General features: G+C 37.6%; 2 protein-coding genes across 3 annotated transcripts in view; both read left to right on the plus strand.

Annotated features, from left to right (window-relative positions):
* LOC129737767 (transcription factor IIIB 90 kDa subunit) overlaps positions 1–16,281 on the plus strand; it is a 67,542-nt gene extending 51,261 nt beyond the window's left edge. Inside the window, exons 3-4 of one of the 2 annotated variants that reach the window (XM_055728933.1) lie at positions 14,674–15,951; positions 16,018–16,281. In XM_055728933.1, the coding sequence (XP_055584908.1) occupies positions 14,674–15,951; positions 16,018–16,157 (1,418 nt within the window). In that variant the 3' untranslated portion in view covers positions 16,158–16,281. The remainder of the gene's footprint in view (positions 1–14,673; positions 15,952–16,017) is intronic. The other variant, XM_055728938.1, reaches the window with a different exon arrangement.
* Positions 16,282–17,555: 1,274 nt separating this feature from the next.
* LOC129737794 (protein pellino) overlaps positions 17,556–21,171 on the plus strand; it is a 105,656-nt gene continuing 102,040 nt past the window's right edge. The window contains exon 1 of the mRNA XM_055728958.1: positions 17,556–19,048. Coding sequence (XP_055584933.1) covers positions 19,038–19,048 — 11 coding nt within the window. The 5' untranslated portion in view covers positions 17,556–19,037. The remainder of the gene's footprint in view (positions 19,049–21,171) is intronic.

The raw sequence follows: 21,171 nt of genomic DNA on the forward strand, positions 1-21,171 counted from the left end.
ACAAAAATTACCGCAAAGACAACTGAGCTGGGAAACACTAAAATTCAGAATTAAAATTATAAGGATCCACCTGGCCTAATTTTACAAATTTAGTATCTTTGAATTACCGAAAGTTTGTTTGTCAATTTTGCAGAAAAAAGTTTTATAATTTTATTCATAGCATTCGAGCTATGTTTTGTTTTTACTTGTAGCGGCAACCTTAAAAACGAAGTTGAAATTTATAGGTAGAGTTTTAATATAAATGAAGAAAATAGTTTCTTAATCTTCCAAACAAATTAAATTTTAAAATATAAAAATTAAAAAAAAGATTGTTACCAACGAAAAACCATTCCAATTAAAACGCATGGCATCCCAGCTTATGCAACCGGCTGGAATCGACCACATATGAAAAGCATTTATGAACCAAATAAAAAGTAAAAAAGAAATATCAAAATTTTTCCTTTCAAATGAAAGCGGCGGTTTTGAGCTTCTATCCTAACGGTTGATCTTTTTTATTTCAATTTAAAAAGACATTTTAATAATTTTTTATGCATTTTAACGATTTTTCAAGAGAAGGAAAGCCGGTTTTATTTGCACCGGCTCACAGATCTTTTTCAAATATTATCTCGACTCGCGTGATGTTTGAAATTCCCAGTTGGAAATTTCTTAAGTAGAAAACATGATCGTTGCACCAAAAAGTAGGATATGATTCATACCAGCCTATCTAATGTCCGATAAATTCACTTATTCTATTAAGAGCTTTTCCAGAAGATTTATAGAATTCTAAATATAAAAAAGAATATGACAGAAATAATAATGTGCCATTGAATATTAAGATTGATCAAATATTATTGTACTACTATTTGGAGTAATTGTAAAATTGCTTCTTTTGTTAAGCGGCCTTATTTCAACTTTTTTGATTATTATCTTATGAGCTTTTAGACACATGCATCAGAAATGAATTGTTCTTTAATTATCATAGCTGGATTTTTTTAACGACTTTTGAGTACGTTTAAAAATGCCATTTAAAAGAAATTCGTGAAACCCTTGGAAAAAACACTGTTCAATTTGATTAAAATGGCTAGTTTAGACTGTTAATTGATCATTCACAGCCTAGTACATCATTTTGAAGTGGTTTTTGTGAAATCGGGAATGTTAATTTTGGTTTCGTAAATTGGTTTTCTCTACGGTTGTTCCGGATCTTTTACAGTCTCTAAGTGACTATTACTGTCAAAAATTCGGCAGAAAAGTGCACTACCAATGAGTAGTTTGGAACAGAGAAGGGATGTCAAGGACCAAGGACGTTTAAAAAAAAATCGATTGAAAAGAGATCTAAATAAAAGTTAAAACAAAGGACAGCTTATCACTGACATCACGGCTTCTATTTTTTCATTTAGTTGATATAAAAAAGTAGGTTTTAATTCTGAATGTATAGATGCATATTTGTTAGAATACATGATCTTTATTAATATTTCCAAATTAAGATATCCTTCACTCGTACACAACATGCTCTGAAGAAAGGACCGCATGAAATTTGATGACTGTGATCATATTACAGTTCAACATATGTTTTTTTTTGTATGTCAACAGCCGAGAAAATACAAAAAAAAAAACTAAAAAAATCTGAGTTTTGACCTTATTTTTTGTAAAAATTTCAGCCTTTAAGAGTTAAAACAAATATCGATTTTTCAATTGATGTATTCTATGCTTAGCTAACTAAGCATATTTTACTGATTTCAAATAGCCAGAAATACGATTAGAAATGTTGCTTTTAATCCCATATTATGTTGTTGCTTTTAATTTTGAAAACCAACAAAACGTCAACGACTGAATTTTATATTTTTTTATTTAAGTCGTCTTGACTATGAAATTATGTTATAAATTGTTTAGTACTAAAGTGCCGTATTTGCAAATAATATTATAAAATCAAAGTGTTGTTCTCAACATTTATAAGGTAGTGTGTTGACACTTTTTAAAACATAGGTACCACGAGCTTTTACACTTTCGTTACTAAAAAGTTTCAATAAACTCCTATCATTAAAGCGCTCTTATTTTTTTTTATATCAAAGCGTTTGGAGTTGTTCAACTTGGCGTGTCGCTAGTGTGAAAAGCTAATCACATTATATGATACATTCAAATATTCCATAGATTCGTTACAAATTTAACTGTCGTCAAAAAATAGTAGGGGAAAAAGTGGGGAATATAGCTGAAGATTTCTCTAATGGGATTCTGGATTTCTGATTTTTTTCTAGATGTGATGCTCAGTGAATTTCGTTTGACATCGAAAGCTTTGAGCATCACAACGAAATTCATTGTGCTGCTTAATTGATACTCATCACGGTGAGTATCAATATCAAATGATTATCTGAAATCTTGCAACTCTGGTTTGACTTCACTCCGTCATCATTAATACTTAAACATTTCGGATTCCATAACCGCAGACGTGGCTAAGTAGAACGAATTCCACATCGCCAATGGTTGTTACTCCGTGATTGACCGAGGCCATCAATTTTGTCCAGAGGTCAAAAGAATCGTGGATTGACAGCATATTCTCAATGCACGAAACTGATGCTCGCTCTTTATACATCAATAACGGCGCCGGCCACGTCCTAGTAGTCAATAGATAGAGGGAAATAAGAGAAAAGGATGAAAAAAAAATAAACTTATGCTTTAAGACCAAGGTCACCTCTGCATTAGACTGCCCCAAATGACCCGACTTTTGAAAAAGTTATACGCTGCAGGCTTAAATTGATCCTGGGCCTAGTACAAGATCTCATGCCAAATTTGGGCCAGATCGGACCACGGGAAGGGGTCGCTCAACGAGCCTGAAGTTTGTATGAGATTTTAAGACATTTTGTTCGGGAGAAACATGAAAATCCAGTTTTTCATCAATTACTTAAGTTCCCGTCGGCCGATTTCTTTCAAAAACGGGTTTTCTTAAAGCCTAAATTATAAAAAATATTTCATCCGAAGACTGCGTATCGATAAGAAGAGTTAAGATAAAAAAGTTATAAGGCTTCAAAAATGGGCTAACTTTTTTAATGATGGTATTCATCACTGTTAATGAGTCGGGGCGGTCGAACATATTGACGCCTCATTAACAGTGATGAATACCACCGTAAAAAAGTTACCCCATTTTTGAAGCTTAATAACTTTTTTATCTTTTTTATCTTAACTCTTATCGATATGCAGTCTTCGGATGAAATATTTGTCATAATTCAGGCTTTGAGAAAACCCGTTTTTGAAAGAAATCGGCCGACGGGAACCAAAGTTATTGATGAAAATCTGGATTTTCATGTTTCTCCCGAACAAAATGTCTTAAAATCCCATACAAACTTCAGGCTTGTTGAGCGACCCCTTTCCGTGGTCCGATCTGGCCCAAATTTGGCATGAGATCTTGTACTAGGCCTAGCATCAATTTTAGCCTGCAGCGCACAACATTTCACAGGTTTTTAATTTCCCATACAAATTTGAGGCAGTCTACTCTGCATCCTAGCGAAACAATTTTGGTGTGGATGTTAGGAAAAGGGGTATGATCAGACAGAAGACACTTTTAACAAGTGTGAAGATTTTATTTTTGAAACCTATTTCCCTATGCTTTTATTGTTTACTATCAGAATCCTATTTTTTTAAAAATCTGAAAAGAATTTGGCTGTACGCCATCTATCCAGAGACCCGCCGAGTACGTCAAATGCTTGGAGAAAAGGTAGTTTAACATGGAAATCATCCTGACATGTCATGAAGTCGCATGAGATTTCTTCTCTTATTCTCATCATAGGTCATATTAAAATTTATCAAGAACTTAAGATTTACATAATTTGTTGCATCAAATTCTTGAACTTAGGTAAGAAAAGTAATAACCTTTCGATATCTTAAGACTTGGTTTGATTGTATCAACTTCAATACTTTTTGATAAAATTTGTTCATAAAATTGTAATGCTTTTCCCAGCACAAAAATAGTGCGACATTTAATGGAAAATGGAATTTAAATTTGTTTTATTTTTCCTTATCATACCGAACTGGCTTTGCTGCCTTTTTTGAATTTTTTTTTTAGACGTTCAAACTTCGGAAAAATACTCAATGTTCAGTAATTTACTAAATGTCCATTGTAAACTGAAGAAAATGATAATAAAGAAAAAACACTTATCTTAATGAGTCCTCCGAAGGTTGCCGTCTTTCACGAATGAATATGATCCAGGGCCAGTCCGGAAAGCGAAGCGATAGTTTCCTTAATTCAGATTAGCACAAATCTCAATTCTTAAAGAATAATTTCGTTTTCGGGAGCACAAATTTGCAGCCGAAAAAAAAACACCCGTCATAAACGGTTACAGCCTACCAAGTCACATGATAAATTACCCAAATTTTCTCCAAAAACTATCACATGCCAATTTTTATGTCAATCAGTTCAGTGGCCTCCGAGTCTAAGCATGACATACAGACATAATTACTCTTATACATACACCAAGATATTTTCCCATCTTTTTTAAACGGTTTTTTACTGATTTTCTGCATGGTTTTACGCAATTAGCACGGTTTTTTTTAAGCCTAAATAGAGTAATCTTGTATGTACCTTTCGCAACCCACGATCTATATTAACCGATTATACTTTAAGTTCAATCTCATGATGGTTTAACTTCTTTATGAACTACATTTCTCTGATCCTAACACAGCTGCCGAAAATTGTTCGAATATTTTTAACTACATATCGATCGCCAAGTTCTAAAACGCAGATTTGATGGTGATCCTTGAACTCCCTGGGTTACTAGAGAACTGCGGCAACAGAAAACTGCTAAACAGTACGTTCTCCGAAACTACAATAAGCACAAGTGTCTCAACACGAAAAAGGAATACCGCAAACCGAACTCTGCTTATAAGAAAGCCAGCAAACGTTGCTACCTAACATATCTGAACCGGTTGCAGCGAAACTTCAAGAGCAGTCCGAAGTCATTCTGGAAGTATGTCAAAAACCAGCGAAAAGAATCCGGACTTCCGTCCCACATGTAATTGGACGGCGATATTGCTAGCACTGACCCTGGAATGTGTAATCTGTTCGCTGAGCAATTTTCAAGCATTTTCACAAGCGGATGCATTTCTGCAGAACAACTGACCAGGGCTGTAAGTAATGTCTCACCTCTAGGCTCTTCTCTAAATGGTATTCTCGTCGACGATGCAGCTATCTTAAAAGCAACCGCCAAACTCAAAAACTCTACTTCTAAGGGCCTGGATGGAATACCAGCTACTTTTTTGAAACGGTTTGTGCCGCATCTGCTAACACCCATCAGGCAAATCTTTCAAGCATCGCTGGACGGCGCAATCATCCCCTCTTTGTGGAAAGAAGCATTTAAGTTTCCTGTTTACAAAAAGGGACATAAGAAAGATATTAACAACTATCGTAGCATCTCAGCTCTGTGTGTTATTGCAAAATTGTTTGAGCTGGTTGTGTTGGATCACATTTTTCATTCTGCAAGCACCACTACCACAAATTTACTGACGTTGCCATCTTTTGTACAAGAAAGCTATGCCGGGATGACCCAAACCGATGCTATTTATACAGATTTGTCTGCTGCATTTGATAAAGTGAACCACGAGATTGCTCTCGCAAAGATAGGTCATTTGGGCTTATGTGAATCTTTACTGGAGTGGTTTCGGAGCTACTTAACGGGACGAAAGTTGTCCGTTTATACTGGAGAATCCTTCTCGAGTTCTTGGTTCTTGGCTCTTCCGGAGTGCCGCAAGGGAGCCGTTTAGGACCATTAATTTTGTCTTCTATTTTTATGATGTTCTCTCGCAAAACTCGCTTATGCCGATGATTTGAAACTGTATCAAACTATCAATGGAACAGATGACATCGATGTACTGCAACGGCAGTTCAACATTTTTGCTGACTGGTGCGACAACAACTGCCTGCCGCTAAATCGTTGCCGCCTGATAGACTTAGACACGTGCTTTGGTCGTTGCGGATCTACTTACATCGAGGATTGACTGTCCTCGCTGCTGGAAGCTATTCCTCTCAACGTGTGTCCTTCAAAAAAAATTGACTATTACGTGTCACTGAAAACTGCAACCTTTAAAATAAATCACCTGTAATTAACAAAACCTGTAATTTTAAATTATTTTCCTTGAAAGTGAACGAAGATTCATTTATTATTACAGCAAGTGTCCTGTAAAAAAGTTGTACACTAAAAATTAAATGTCACTTAATTCGTTTTTCGACCTGTAAAATTGCGGTAAATGTCCTGCTCCTTTTTGTTACAGGACATTTGCTTAAGTGTGAACTTTCAAAAAACAATTAATTTCAGGTGAATTTTTTATGGTTATCACTTAAAATATTATTTTTGAATGAATTTATGAAAAAAACAACAATCCCTAAGCTTCCAAATGAACCCTTCAGATCTGCAATACGATGTTGCATGTTTTTAAAAGAATGATCCCAAACTTTTGGCCGATACACCATACTAAGAGGTGATCCCAAACTTTTGGGCGATAACTGAAGAGTCTATTTTATTAATTTATTCTTATATTATTGCATAAATTTTTTTTAATGTGTTTTGAGAAGTAAAGAATAAGGATTCAAATGCAACTCAAATTTTGGATTTTTGTCCATCCTATCCCGAGATGATCGGCTTTGAATATTGAGTGCGATTAATTGAAAATGTTCTAACTTTTGGTTTAGTTTTAGGTACACAACTAAAACATTATTTCTGGGAAAAATACTTCCGAAAAAGCTATTGTTCATTATCTATCAAATGAGATCAGAAGCTTTGCAATATGTCCTAAGACGGCTGAGATATGAACGATCAAAATTCGCATGTTTTTTAGTGGGTGATCCCAAACTTTTGGCCGGCAGTGTATCTCTGGTATGAAGACTTGGATAGGAGGTTGTCCGTACTAAGTGTTTTCTATTTTTGTGTTATTGTTGGAAAAAGCATCTCATACTGGTAGTTTTATGAGACGCAAATGATTTCCGATAAAGGAAAAGTGGTCATGCAAATCAACAGAACACTATTTTTGTGATATTGCCGTGCAGAATTAAAGATAAACTAGCTGATTTTACCCGGCCTTGCTCGGGTCTAGTTAGAATATCAATAAATATGAATCATTTGACATTTAGAAATTTCCGAAGCTTTGTATTCATTTTTATTTAAAACTAGCTGACCCGTTGTGCTTTGCTACACCTTCCGAAAATAAGTGTGATTTGTAAAAATTTATTCAAATTTAGATTTTAGAGAGCATTTGGGGTATTTTTTGGAGTTGAAAAAATAAGCTATAGAAATTTGAAAAAAAAACGATGGAAAGGATTTTAAATAACTATTTTCAAACAGTTTTTTCCACCATCCTCGCCTAAGAAGCAGTTTGAATATTTATCCTTTTCGCGCCAAAATTAAGTTAAAAAAAATGTTTTGCCATATTCCAAACTCGTGGACATGAGACATTATAGCTTGAAGTTTTCCAAAACAGCACTTATCATGGTAATGAAAAATATTTTAATTTAGTTATGTATTAAATACAGTGCAAATTTTTTTCAATAAGTTTAAAACAGCAAAAAATATAAATATTAAAAAAAAATCAGTTGCAGAAAGTCAAATATTCAAAAATGCTGGCAAAAACAAACTTTTAAGTTTACATTTGTCCCGTTTATTTGGGCAAGTGTCAATGCAAAGCTTATTTACAGATGCCTCAGAGTAATGGCTTTAAAATGGATTTAATACGTATTCCTGTTTTTGGTCTATCAAGTTTCACTGATATATCTGCAGTATTTCTGCAGTATAAATTTATGTTTTAACTCCACTTTTAACGAATGCCGTTCAAAGGGAATGACAAAGGTAATTTCAAAGCCATTTAAGAATACTCCTTCTGGTCTTCCCGACATATTGAATCATTTTGAAGATGAATTTCTTAAAAGTTCGACGTTTGCCCTTGCCCCGCCATGTTAGTTGACAGGAGGGAATACTGTTTTTAACACTTAAAGGGTATACTGAAAATTTCTCACAAAAATGTTGCGTCCTGTTAAATATCAGTTCTAAAGTCTCGCTTTTCAAAAACGAAGCGGATCAAAAGTCTCTTTTATGCAGCCATGTAACACAAAAACACTTTTCATGTTAAGTACGTACTTGAATTGGTATGTTATAAAAAAAAGTACGATGGTTTGTTCAGATATATATAAAATAAAAAGCCCCCCGTTTCAATTCTAAATTCGTTTCCGTTGTGTTTTTGGGCCGAAGTAACAATTTCTAGAAGAAAACATAATTTTTATTTTTTTTTTTTAACAGAAAAAGTTGAACGTTTGAACATGTTCTAATGTTCCTTGAATGAAAAGTCGAATGCTACCTACATTAACGCGAACATTAGCGCGAACTAAATATGGAAGTATTTTTGCGAATCTTTCAATTGGTTATGATTCGATTGATAAAATACCAATCCGTGTCACATCCAGGCGTCATTTACTACCACGTGCAATTAAGCAAGGAAAAAACACATCTAGGTTACATATTGCCCCCACGTGCATAAGAAACATAGGTACTTGGTTGAGAAACAGGCGCCTGATTGTTAATTTTTTCCAGCGATCAATGAACAGTATGCTTTAGATACTACCCACTTACGACGACGTTTGCTTGACCATAGAGACGAAAAACAAACCCCTCAAATAAAAGAAAATCTCTAAAAATGGATGCCATGACTTTTCAAATTCAGATTTTGGCCAAAAAAATGTATATGTTTTATTCGATCGACAAAATGTCAATCTGGGTCTCATCTAGGCGTCATTTATAACCATGTGCTGTACAAATGAGCTAGGAATCAAGTAGATAAAAATAGATCACATCAAGGCTTCATATCGACACCCCTTGCATAGAAAATATGCTTGGTTGAGAAATACGCGCCAAAATATTCCCACTGATCAGTATGCTATGCCTGGGTTACTATCCTTTTACGACGTTGGCTCGACGCCTCGACCTTGGAGACGAAAAACAAACCGCCCAAATGAAGAAAAAATCTCGAGAAAATGGATGTCATGACTTTTATTTGTTCCGAAAAACTACAAATTTTGTATGGAAGCCTCTCCTTCCTTAAGTCGGATGGAGTTTTGACTATTACAGAAACCATCCCCGGCCTCAAAAACCCTCAGATGCCAAGTTTCACGCAAATCGGTTCAGTAGTTTCCGAGTCTATAGGGAACAGACAGACAGACAAACATTCATTTTTATATATATAGATGTTGCCCTAATTTAGCCACGTAATTATTATTAGAATTTATTTTATTAGAGACCTTTTACCATAAATATGGCATTCGTGTTCGAAAATACTTGACCTAATATAAATTTTGTTCCACATTCAAACTTTTTCGATGAATCACAAAATCGCTGTTTTTTTTAGTTCTGATTGGGCTTATTTACAAAGTTTCTCCATTTTATATTATTCAGAAAACAATAGTTCCCTCTAATGCTTATTCATCCTATCACGGAAAAAATTTGAAATCACAATGTTTTAGGAAGCTTGAATTGATTGAACCTTATTTTTTCATCTTCAAATGATGACGATGTTTTTTTATGATCTTTTCCATGTGCTATCTAATGGAAATCCAGTATCTTAAGCTTGTGAACATATGCGAACGACCTCTCATGAAGATTATCTCACTTTTCAAGATGGATAATCTGCCTGTAGAAAGGTATATTAAAGTTTTATTTAAACTTACTCTGCATGTGCATGCAATTTTATGTGCTTTTTTCACTGTTTAATTTCACACTGTTTTATGATAAGTTTATTAACATGTTAAAAGTTTCACTAATAGTTTTTCGCAGTTATCAAAACACACATCATCTTGGAACCGAAATTGCCCATTTTATAATGTTATGGAAAAGATGTTATTTAAGTTATATATCGATTTTTCTATTCTTTGACACAACTATCCCGTAAATTATAATAAGTTATCAATGAAAAATCGTTAGAAATCTTTTTTTTACATCCGCAGTACTAAACGGTTTAATTTTTCTCATAATTGGATGGTTAAACTGAGCGAATTGGTGATCAACAATAACTCAAAAGTTATAAATTAGGCTATGAAATTGCTTAAAACTAACTAAACTAAAAATGCCAGATTAAATTTCTAATAAGTTTCATGCGATGGATTTGGTTTTAATTTTTCCAGAAAATGCACGTTTAGTTATCTTGTCCCTCGTTTAAATTCCTACTCCGCTATGGAAACTTTGAAATTGTGAAATTGCAGCCTTCAGCTTATAACTCTGCATTCAATTGATTTTTCGTTATCTATAAGGAATCACAAAAATATGAAAATTATAGGTTCCTAAAAGCTGGAACGTTAGTTTTCTGCAAACATTCCAAATAGTTATTCAGCTGAAGAAGTCAATTCATTATGAAGATTAATCATTGTATCCACACTTTACACGCTACATATTCCTATAGACCTTCAACGTCCCCAGGGACCACATTGAAAACCACTACTGTTCTAATCAATTTACTCCGAACAGGCAATTTGGAGTATTTTTTTTATCCAAAAAGTAGACTTATTATTTTATCCAAGAATCACGTGCGAGTGCCCTTTGCTACGAACAGTAGAAGAAATATAAAAAGCCCGCCAAAAATTTCGCTATCAAATTTCTAATCATAAGCAGGCTTCGTTTTGCTTTCCAGTACACGTGAACTCTGCTAAACGGTCGTTTCGAATGCCTGGCCCATGGTGATGGTGAAAACAAACCCGCCAAAAGAAATAAAAATCGGTTGACAAAATGGGTGCCATGACTTTTGGTTCGTGTGAATAAAACCGAAAGTTGTATGGGAGGGTTCCTTTTCTTAGGTGGGAGGAGCTCAGAACTATAACTAAAACCTTACCATGGTTGTGGTTGCCAAACCAGTGGAGGCAGGTCGGTGGACAGGCTGCCTGGAATGCCAAACAATTCGGTGGTTGCCACAGAAACTAAACTCTTTCGGCTCTGAAAAGAGCCCTTTGGGGTGTGGCAACAGAGAACCGGAAGCAAGGACCTGGAGCAGCAGCACGGAGAAAACACTTTTACTTAGCACTTCATATTGATTTATTTTTCTCTGTTCAATTTCTCTAACTTTATTTATTTACACTCTGGAACTTTCTCAAACACTCTGGATAAGGGGCCGTTCACTAATTACGTAAGCACGATTTTGGAAATTTTCAACCCTCCCTCCCCCCCTGGTAAGACAAAGTAAGATTTTTCAAACCCCCCCCCCCCCCCCCTAGTAAGATCTTACGTTCTTTATTCTTTGCGAAATTGATACGTTTTTTTTTCAATAGCTTGAAAATATTAAAAATGCGCCATGCTCCAATACAAACCACTTTTTAAGTAAAATTAAAAAACTGTATTTGAAAAACATAATCTATGAAACAACATATGAAATGCCATAATCAATAAAGAAAACATTATTCAAGACGTAGCATGTTTGAGGTAACAATAATTTTCAATAAATTTCCACAATCGAATAAACATCATAAAATCTAAATTACGATTTAAAACAGAGAGATCAGGTTAGCACAAGGTACCATAAAAAATTGTTATGTTTTTAACCTGAAAATCATAAAAATATTTAAAAAAAAAATGTCATTTTATACTACTAAAATTGGGGAAAAAATGTTTAACGACAATCACGTTGTCAATTAATCGAAAAGGTCAGACTCATTCAGCAGTAAGCGATAAAGTTTTAGGATTGTTTTGGTAAATCGTTTGTATAACTTAGAGTTGTTAGGGGCCGTTCACTAATTACGTAAGCACGATTTCTGAAATTTTCAACCCTCCCTCCCCCCCTGGTAAGACAAAGTAAGATTTTCCAGCCGCTTATTCCTCTTAGCTGCTTTTCCTCTCTGGCTGGTTCTCTCTCGCTGCTCTCTCGGGATGCTCTCTTGTTGGCGGTTGAAAATAAACTGAACTTACGCGACCGACGGGACCGCGCTTTTTATAATCTCGGCTCCTCGCGCGCTGCTCGCGGATTGGCTGATGTTGTTACTCCCCGCTCTCTTTCTTCTCGTCGCGTCCTTACTTCAGACCGCTCTGCGGACTGAACAATGGTCCAAACACATAGGTAACTGTACCAAATTTCAGGTTGATCGGTCAAGCGGTGTGGATTTGTATAAGGTGCATACAAACAAACAAACATATATAGTCCAACTCATCTTCATATATTAGATGGCTTTTGGAAAAGATGTACAAAATGAACCTTAACGTCGATATTTTAGGGAATTTTTGAAGCTGATTTTTTGATGAGAAAACTCTCACTATTAAGTTTTCCATAATTCACTGTAAACAAGTTAAAGATCAACAGGAATTATTGACTAGCTACAAAATTTACCCACATTTTTTTAAATCAATTTATACAATCAATCAGAAAAATATAGTTCAATTTACCATATTTAATATGTGAATGCATAATATCAATCAGACAATAAAAGTTGCATCTAACAGACGTATAGTTGAAAAATATTCAAATCTACATGTAGTCGTTTGAAATTTGTTTTTCTCCATTTACTTATAGTTTTTTAGTGTTTAATACTAATTTTGGCAGATTAACAATTTCGGTGTGGAAAATTTCGATAAATCAACTTCAATGCAAAATAATCATTACATAAATATGTTTTATTTAATTTTATTATCTTAACTGTATGAATACACTTGAACAATAAATTCTACTTTTCAATAACTCTCGTCCCAATTTGATGTTATAAAAAAAGAGTATCAGTTGCTTTCTCATCGCATCATTTTCACCGGGTACATTGAGCTAGGTTTTGGTTTGATTTTGCTCGTGGCTAAGACCAGGCGTGATCGCTATCAGGAACCGGTTTAGCAAAAACCCAAGTACCAGGCCACTGAAGTTTCTAGCAACAAGTTGCAAAATACGTTGCTCCAAGTACTTGCTCTACACTGAACAAAATTACTCACGAGACGCTCGGTTTATTGGTTAGAAGCGTGTTGCCAGTATCTGTTGATGGCACTTCCCCGCAATCTATCGAATGTTCCAGCAAAACCGTTGACTAACCCCATCAGGTATTGCACCGGCAGGCCCCAGCTGGGTTATGCAACGTTCATATTATGATTACCCGGCTCTAGAAGGGTTGCCATTTTTTTTCTTACTTTTCATTTAAGCATCCAATCCCCGTCTCTCCTACACTTTTCCGACTTGTCCCGCAGTTTTTCCTCTAGCGCAAATTGAGTGGAGCAAATCTCGAACGCCAGCCAGAGACCTGTCTCAATGTAATTGGAAGCTGCTGCCCCAGGCTTTTACTTTCGGTCTTCTTTGGCTGTTGCCGGCTGTGGAAAACGCTATCTCAACGTACTGTAGATCGTTTGTGCCGGTTTGGATGAGCATAATTAGGAATTTGTTTCGTTTTTCGCAAGGTTGATATCAATTTCGTTTCCGTTTTTTTTGCTGTCTGTTGTTCCAATGTATGGAACTACAAAATTTATGTTTAGAAGACTAATTAGTTTAGAACTATGAATTTGTTGAAAACATCTTGAAGAAGTTCTTTGATTGGTTACTATTTAACAATTATTTTTCAAACTCAAAGTCTGTTTTAAGTGTTTTTGCGATATCTGTAGAAAAATCATAGATGTCTACCCTTACCCTATTTTAGGCGAGGACTTAGGCAACCAGTTTCCCTCAAGAAAGTAAAAGTGCTCCTTTCCAAAAGGCGCTTCTATCACGTCACTAATGACTATTACTAGTACCAAGGTGTATTTACTAAACAAGTTGTTGCGTGTACTATGTGCACTACTGAGAGTATGGTCTAGGCTTGAAACTCTTCGCGGAGCAGAAGGGGTTTTGAGGAGTGGAACGTGGCGAGCCTATTTAATGGAGCTTCCTGATTTGACTGGGTTAGTGGTGTATCGAAATGCGAGACCAGTTTTTGCAACATCAATTTAATCGAACATCGATTCGTTTGAAGTTGATGGATTGTTTGGTTATGTTTATTACTATTTTTTAATACAAAAAATCAGACTCTGAAATCTGAATTTGAAATCTAAAATCTTATTCTGAATCCGAAATCTGGATCTGAAATCTGAATCTGAAATCTAAATTTGAAATCCGAATCTAAAATCTGAATCTGAAATCTGAAATCTGAATCTGAAATCTGAAATCTGAATCTGAAATCTGAATCTGAATCTGAAATCTGAAGCTGAAATCTGAATCTGAAATCTGAATTTGGAATCTGAATCTGAAATCTGAATCTGAAATCTGAATCTGAAATCTGAATCGGAAATCTGAAATCTGAATCTGAATCTGAAGTCTGAAACTGAATTTGCAAAACTGAATTTGTGAAATTCCGAATATTTCCATTTGAAAAATTTATAAAAAATTATAACATCAATGTTTTTTGATACTTGAAAATTGAAAAATTTCAATATTCCTACAAAAATTTGTTAATATTTTATTTTAAGAATTTTCAAATTTTGAATTTGCAACATTAAAAAATACCAATTTTAAAATATCATATTCAAAAATATAAAAAAATCAAAGTTTTAAGGTTGAAAAATTTTAAAATTTAAATAATTCATAATTTAGAAATTTTCATTGAGAGTGGGACAACTATATTGTCCTAAGATTAACGATTATCAGAAAATACGAACTTGAATCCACAGATGAAATGAATCCTCCATATTCACGAAAAAAAAACGACTTCATTCATGTAACTTCATGTAATAAGTTTTTCCACTCTTTCAGATCCCTGCATCTACATCATGCGCTACGCCAACAAGCTGGAATTTGGCGAAAAAACCCACGAAGTTTCGATGACGGCCCAACGGCTGGTCCAGCGCATGAAGAAGGACTCGATCCATTCGGGACGACGCCCGTCGGGCCTTTGCGGTGCCGCTCTGCTCCTGGCAGCCCGGATGCACGAGTACAGTCGCTCACCGAACGACATCGTGCGCATCGTGAAGATCCACGAATCGACGTTGCGCAAACGGCTGGTCGAATTCGGCGAAACCCCGAGCAGCGCTCTGACGCTGGACGAGTTTATGTCGGTAGATTTGGAGGCCGAACAGGACCCACCGGCATTCAAGGCGGCTCGCAAAAAGGACAAGGAAAGGCTTCAAAAATTAACAGAAACCAGTCAGGAGTTCAACCAACTTCAGGCGGAAATCGATGCTGCTCTGGAGCGGGAACTACACCGGACTACCCGCAGAAGACGCAAACTGAAGGGCGAGGAAATCGATGAAATGCGGGAGACAGATCAGTTCATAAGCGAATCCACGATTGACGTGATCAACGAGTGCTTAGAGGAAGATCCCGACAACCCGTCTGGGTCGGTCAAGATCAACGGCCGAAACAAGCCATCCGTTCCGGAGGGGATGAAGCCTGATTTGCTCGCCATGTGCTCCACCACAAATCTAGAGAAACGGGAAATCATGAAAGCTGAAACTATGGATGATAACGGAGATTTGATCACAGACGATTTGGATGATGATGAAATCAACGGATATATTATGACGGAAGATGAAGCGCAGTACAAAGATTTGATGTGGAACCGATTACATGCCGATTATTTGAAGGAAATGAAAGAGAAGGAAGAACGATTGGCCAAAGAACGGGAAGAAGGTAAACCGGAGAAAAAGAAACGTAAAATCTTTCGTAAGAAAGCGATTGGCCCTTCAAACTCGGCCGGTGAAGCTATCGAGAAGATGCTGCAGGAGAAGAAAATATCCAGCAAAATCAACTACGACATTCTGAAGGCTTTGACAGATAGCGCAGAGCCTAAGGCACCGGAAGCGGAAACATCGGTGGCCGAAACACCAGAAACGAGTGAAGTTGACGTGCTATCGAGAAGTCGCATCAAACCGGAATCGGCCCTGGCCAGAAACTCTCGGGCGCCTACAGTCAACTTCGCAGGCTCCAGTCGGAGGAAACCGGTGGCCACGGCCACCCTACCAGTGGTCGATAGCACTGAAGAAGACGTTAAACCAATCATCCATGAGTCGGGCGCTCCGAAGGTCGAACAAGGTATTTATATGTTTTTTTTTTCTTATAGAAATTACAAGGTTTACTTAATGTTTTATTTCTTCGTAGCAGAGCAAAATATTGACGACTTCGACGATGAAGGGGAACTGGAGCCGGAGCCTGAACCAGAACAGCACGAGCGTTTGGGCAGTATGTTGAATACGGGAGATGATGACGACTTTGGCTATGGATACGAGGAGGATTACTAGAACCGTACAGTTAAGATACGGTTTTTAATTGTTTTATATACATACCTACTTACATTTAATCGAGCTACCAATATTACAAATTGAAATCTTATCTCTTGAAATATATTGATGTATGAAAATTCCATACTTGTAGTACAGGGAACAATGTCATTTGCCCTAAAAAGCTATAGTTTTGTAGGGGTACGGGTTAGTCTCAGGTTAACAATCAACTGCTCCTAAACAAAATATTGTTGTGGAAACTAAAAGGAGAGTTAGTCGAATTGTAACTTTTTCAACGACTTTCTTCTTCTTCTTCTTAGATCAATATGAACAAAACATGTGGGAATCCTGGAAAATGAAAGAAATGCGTCTTTCATTTTTCTTTCAACGTATTACCTGTTACATATTACTATGCATTGCAGATACTACTACGGCCAGGCCAACCGCGAAAGGTACTGGAACAAGGGAAGGAATGAAGCGTGGAGTTTCCTGCCAAACGCCTCATATAAAGAACTTTTTTAACGACTTTTAGCGCAAAAACACGGATTAGAATTGAAACTGGCTCAGATGACTAAAGAAGCTATAGTCGCCTCAAGCTAGAGATAAAGTGACTAAACGAAATCCGTTGTCCTAACGTTAGATCAGCTCAAATTTTGGACTGAACATTTCGAACAACTAGTGTGAGCCATTAATAACGTTGGCCAACAGAACCCGAAGCTCTAAGCACCAACAGTAATATTCGGATCGATGACGTCAACTCGGAAGCGCCCTCGTTGGCTGAAATAAAAGCGGCAATCAGAGATATGAAATCCAACAAAACGCCTGGTATGGACTGCATTTCTGATGAAATATTTAAAGCCGACACTACAGCCTTGTTAGCACAAGTGTTTTTAATATCTGGGATACTGCGTCATTCCCGGCCGACTGGATATTTTTCTTGGGTATGAATAAACCAACCGGTTTAAAATTCCAATAAAAAAAATACAATATTCTTGTAGAAGTCCCGAATAAGGGAGACCTGGCTGAGTACAACAACTGGCGTGACATAACTTAGATTTGTACAACCTTCAAAGTAAAAGATTTAAGACCAAGGACAGGATCCAAGAGTAAGGATCCTTTCTAAAGTAAGGGCATAAAACATCATTTTGTTCACACTGCCCTCTGATTCTAATATGTTGCAAAAGCTGAAACATTAGGTACTGCCATCTAGTTGTGAATCGGAACGATTCCTATCTTTCACGATGTTTATCTAGCAATCTTGTCACCTCTTTACCTGTCAAATTGACGCAACTGACATTTCCGCCCTCGCATCTCATGCGCAATGCGCTTGTATTGGTATTCATTCATCCGATTCCTTTTTTACTAGAAATTTCGCTCCTGCTTCGCGTTTGCTGCAGAGAGGGCAGTTTCATTCCGAACTCGAAAGATTGAGCACGTATTCGTTGAAGTTCTGCTGGCTGATTAGAAGGAGAACCGAATGGCGTTAAACGGTGACAGCAAGACGCGATTTGAAAAATAGTCCTGTTTGATCTCGGTACGTTTTCCACGATTTTAAATGGTTCAATGGAAATGACGAAGCTAGTTTCCTGAAAACGAAGGACCTGCATACGAAGTTGATCATCGGGAATGACGCCACGATTACTGAAGTGCGTATTATCCGCAGTTTGAAATCGATTTTTTTCTCCTTGTGTTCAGGTGCAAAACTTTTTGCAGCACCAGCCAGCAGCTCAGAGTCTGTTCTTTTGTTCTTGTTCGTTGTTAATTTTGAGCTGGTTTTCAAGATTGCAACGAGAAAAGTAGGCTTGCAACAAGAAAAATTATTGTGGTAAATCTCGGTACCGAGTCTAGTTGGTTGGTTTCGGTTCATGGCATCTTAGCAAGCAAATCCGGCACTAATTGTTACGGTTCCGTTGAGCAAAGTAGGCCTGGAGAGAAGAAGAAAATTATCGGAAGGTTTGAGCTGCCCACTGCATTTCGTTCGTTCGTATCGTTTTCGTCGCCTTCTGCGTTGAATTTTTGTTGGCGTTCTCCTTCTTGTCGTGTGTTTGCGTTGTGTTTCCCGTTCGTTCTCTTGAATCATCGACGAGGCTGGTGCTAGAGTGTTGGTGCCAACAAGTGTTTTGGATTCGGCGCCACCAATACAGTTGCAGCGAGTGTTTTCATTTTCTGACAAGTGTCAAGCTGGATCGGTTTGAGTGTGTTGGTGTTTTCTATATAGAGCACAAAGTCTGGCTTTGCAGAAAAAGAATCCAATAATTGGAATTATTCCAAAATATCATTCTCGAGTGCAGGAAGAAGGAAAATGTCGTCGTCTTGTTGTTTTGGAAAGTGAACGTTTTCTCCTTAGCTGAGCTCTGCAATGATCTGTTAGAAGAGAAAGTCTCGGCAGTGTCCAGTGTCAGTATTTTGAATAAGTTGTGATTTTGTGTGATTAGCTTCTTAAAAAGTCTGGAAAATCAATACCACAGTAAATCGGTGAAAATTGTGCAATTAGTTCAGGGGGGGTTCAAAGAAATATCGTCACTAAGCGTGTATGAATCTTGTGTTAAGTCTACGAGCAACATACGGAATCTGCAGTGGAGGTGTGGATTGAATCCCACAGCAGAAAGCCTCAGCGATACAGCACAGCTTGGATTAAGTGCTCTGGTTTAGTCGTGTCTTGTGTACAGCACCAACTGTGTGCCCCGTTTGCTTCCTCTGGCTAGGGAAATCAACTGCTCGCGGAAGAGCTCTTCCATAGATTGGAAGCTCCAAGCCGCCGGCGACGGAGTCCGTACTCCGATCGGCACCACCATAGGATCGCTGGAGGAAAAAAAGAACGCCGTCGTCGTCGTCGACATTACGGAGACCAACGGAACGACGAACGCACCCGTAATTGAGACCAGTTGCAGCACCAGCAGCATGGTGAAACGGTGAGTTTTGAGATGGATTGTCGTCTAGAGATGTTTTGGAAGTTGGTATTACCTGATGGCCGTGGTCCACTCGCGATTAAAATATTCAAGACGATGAAAATTTGTAGAAAGGAATATTGCCACTCAGCCGAGTCCAAGTGATATTATTTAGCTTCATTGGTTTTCAAAATATCAACTGATTTGGTAAATTCTGAATATCACTTACTCAGCATACGCTTGACTCATTCGTAATTCAATATGAAAACGTCTCGCAGACTAAAACTAAACCGACGAAATCTATAAGGGTGTCCACGATGAAATTGCTACACTATGAAATTGCTCCAAATTTTTAACAGTTGGGTAGAATTTAATGAAAATTTGGGTGGATTTAGTTCATACTGCATTGTTTACATCCTTCAAGTTTTAAGGTCCTGTGATCATTCCTCCTGTGTGCGCATTCATCAGGAGAACAATGATCTGTCGCATCGTTCCATCACTAAAACGTTGAGAATCGCGAATTCCACGGTGTCGCGAGTGATTAAGCCGTTCGAGAAACGATTGACCACCGGTCGGAAGCCCAGAAGAGAAGGAAAAAGTATTCCGTATAACACCAAAAATCACAACCGCGTAGTTGGGGCCTTCAACCGAACCCTGAACGCTTCCGTTCGGGATGTGGCTAAGAGCCCTATGCCGAAGTTTTGTCCAGAAGGCCAAAATTAAGGTTGGGCTTCGAACGTTCAAGGTACAAAAGGCCCCTTATCGCGACGAGAAGCAGAACAAGTCCGCCAAAACCCGTGCCAGGAAGTTGCACCTCAACATGCTGACGAAAGTTGAATGCTGCATCATGGACGACGAAACATATGTGAAGGCCTACCTCAAACAGATCCCCAGGCAACCTGTTTTTTACGGCTAAGGATAAGTTTAGCATTCCGGGGCATGTCCGCACCAAGTAGATGTCCAAATTTGCGAATAAATTCCAGGTTTGACAAGCCATCTGCACGTGTGGGAAGCGGAGTGCACCTTTCGCACCAGGACACGATGAACGGACAGGTATTCATGAAAGAGTGCCTCCAGAAGCGGCTGCTTCCTCTCCTGAAGGCCCACGACCTCCCAACTATCTTCTGGCCGGATTTGGCCTCATGCCACTACTCCAAGGACGTGCTGAAGTGGTATGCGGACAATGAGGTCAATTTCGTGCCGAAAACACTCCGGAGCTCCGCCCCATCGAGAAGTACTGGGCGATTCTGAAGCAGCACCTTTTTAAACGACCTTAGATTGTGAAGACAGTTGAGGAACTGAAGAAAGCATAGGTTTACATGCAAAAAACTGTTGATTCACAGGTTGTGCAGAATCTTATGGTCGGGGTTAAGGCCAAGGTGGTGGCATTTGCGTATGGAATGTAAATAAAATACGAGTAAAATGGTAAAATGAAGTTTAATAGTTATTTTTCAATCCCTGAAAATTTGATGACAATCGGATGAAAACTCGAATTTTGCAAATCAATTTTGTGTGTGGCAATTTAATCATGGACACAATTTTTTAACAGTTGTTTGAGAAATCACAAATTCCGAGTTATTTAGATGATAGTTTAATTACTGAGATTACAGCAATGGCAAAAATGACGATAGTGAACAATGCCTGGTTATTCACACGTCCCACCGGCAATGTTTTCTTTTGCGTTCTGAACTGACGACGCGACGCACCAGTGCAACATATTTGTGAGCTGTGCTACGACTTCAACATGCCTGTCTTAAACAAGTAAAAGTGACTCGAATTAATGGATCCCAACAGCATAGTATTTTAGACCTTTCTTTAGCTTCTTCCTCTCTGAGCTTGGATCGTACGTGGAAGGTTTTCCAAGACCCTCAGGGAAGCGATTATTTGCATATCCATATTTCTATCACCAGTGGTCGTAGTCCACCCGAAGAGATCAATATTCCTTATGACCTCACGAAGAATATAGATTGGAATGTACGCATCGAGTGTTAGTGACGCCATTGACTCAACGGACGAACTGCTTCCGGAGGCAGAGTATGGTTTCATCTCCGAGACGATTGTACACTGAGCAATCGGAGCAGAGGTCAGAACAAACGAAAGCTCGACGATCCTGAAAGGACCTGTTTGACTTGGTCGTGTAGTCCTCT

The sequence above is a fragment of the Uranotaenia lowii genome, chromosome 1 (assembly GCF_029784155.1).
Source record: "Uranotaenia lowii strain MFRU-FL chromosome 1, ASM2978415v1, whole genome shotgun sequence".
Taxonomy (NCBI): domain Eukaryota; kingdom Metazoa; phylum Arthropoda; class Insecta; order Diptera; family Culicidae; genus Uranotaenia; species Uranotaenia lowii.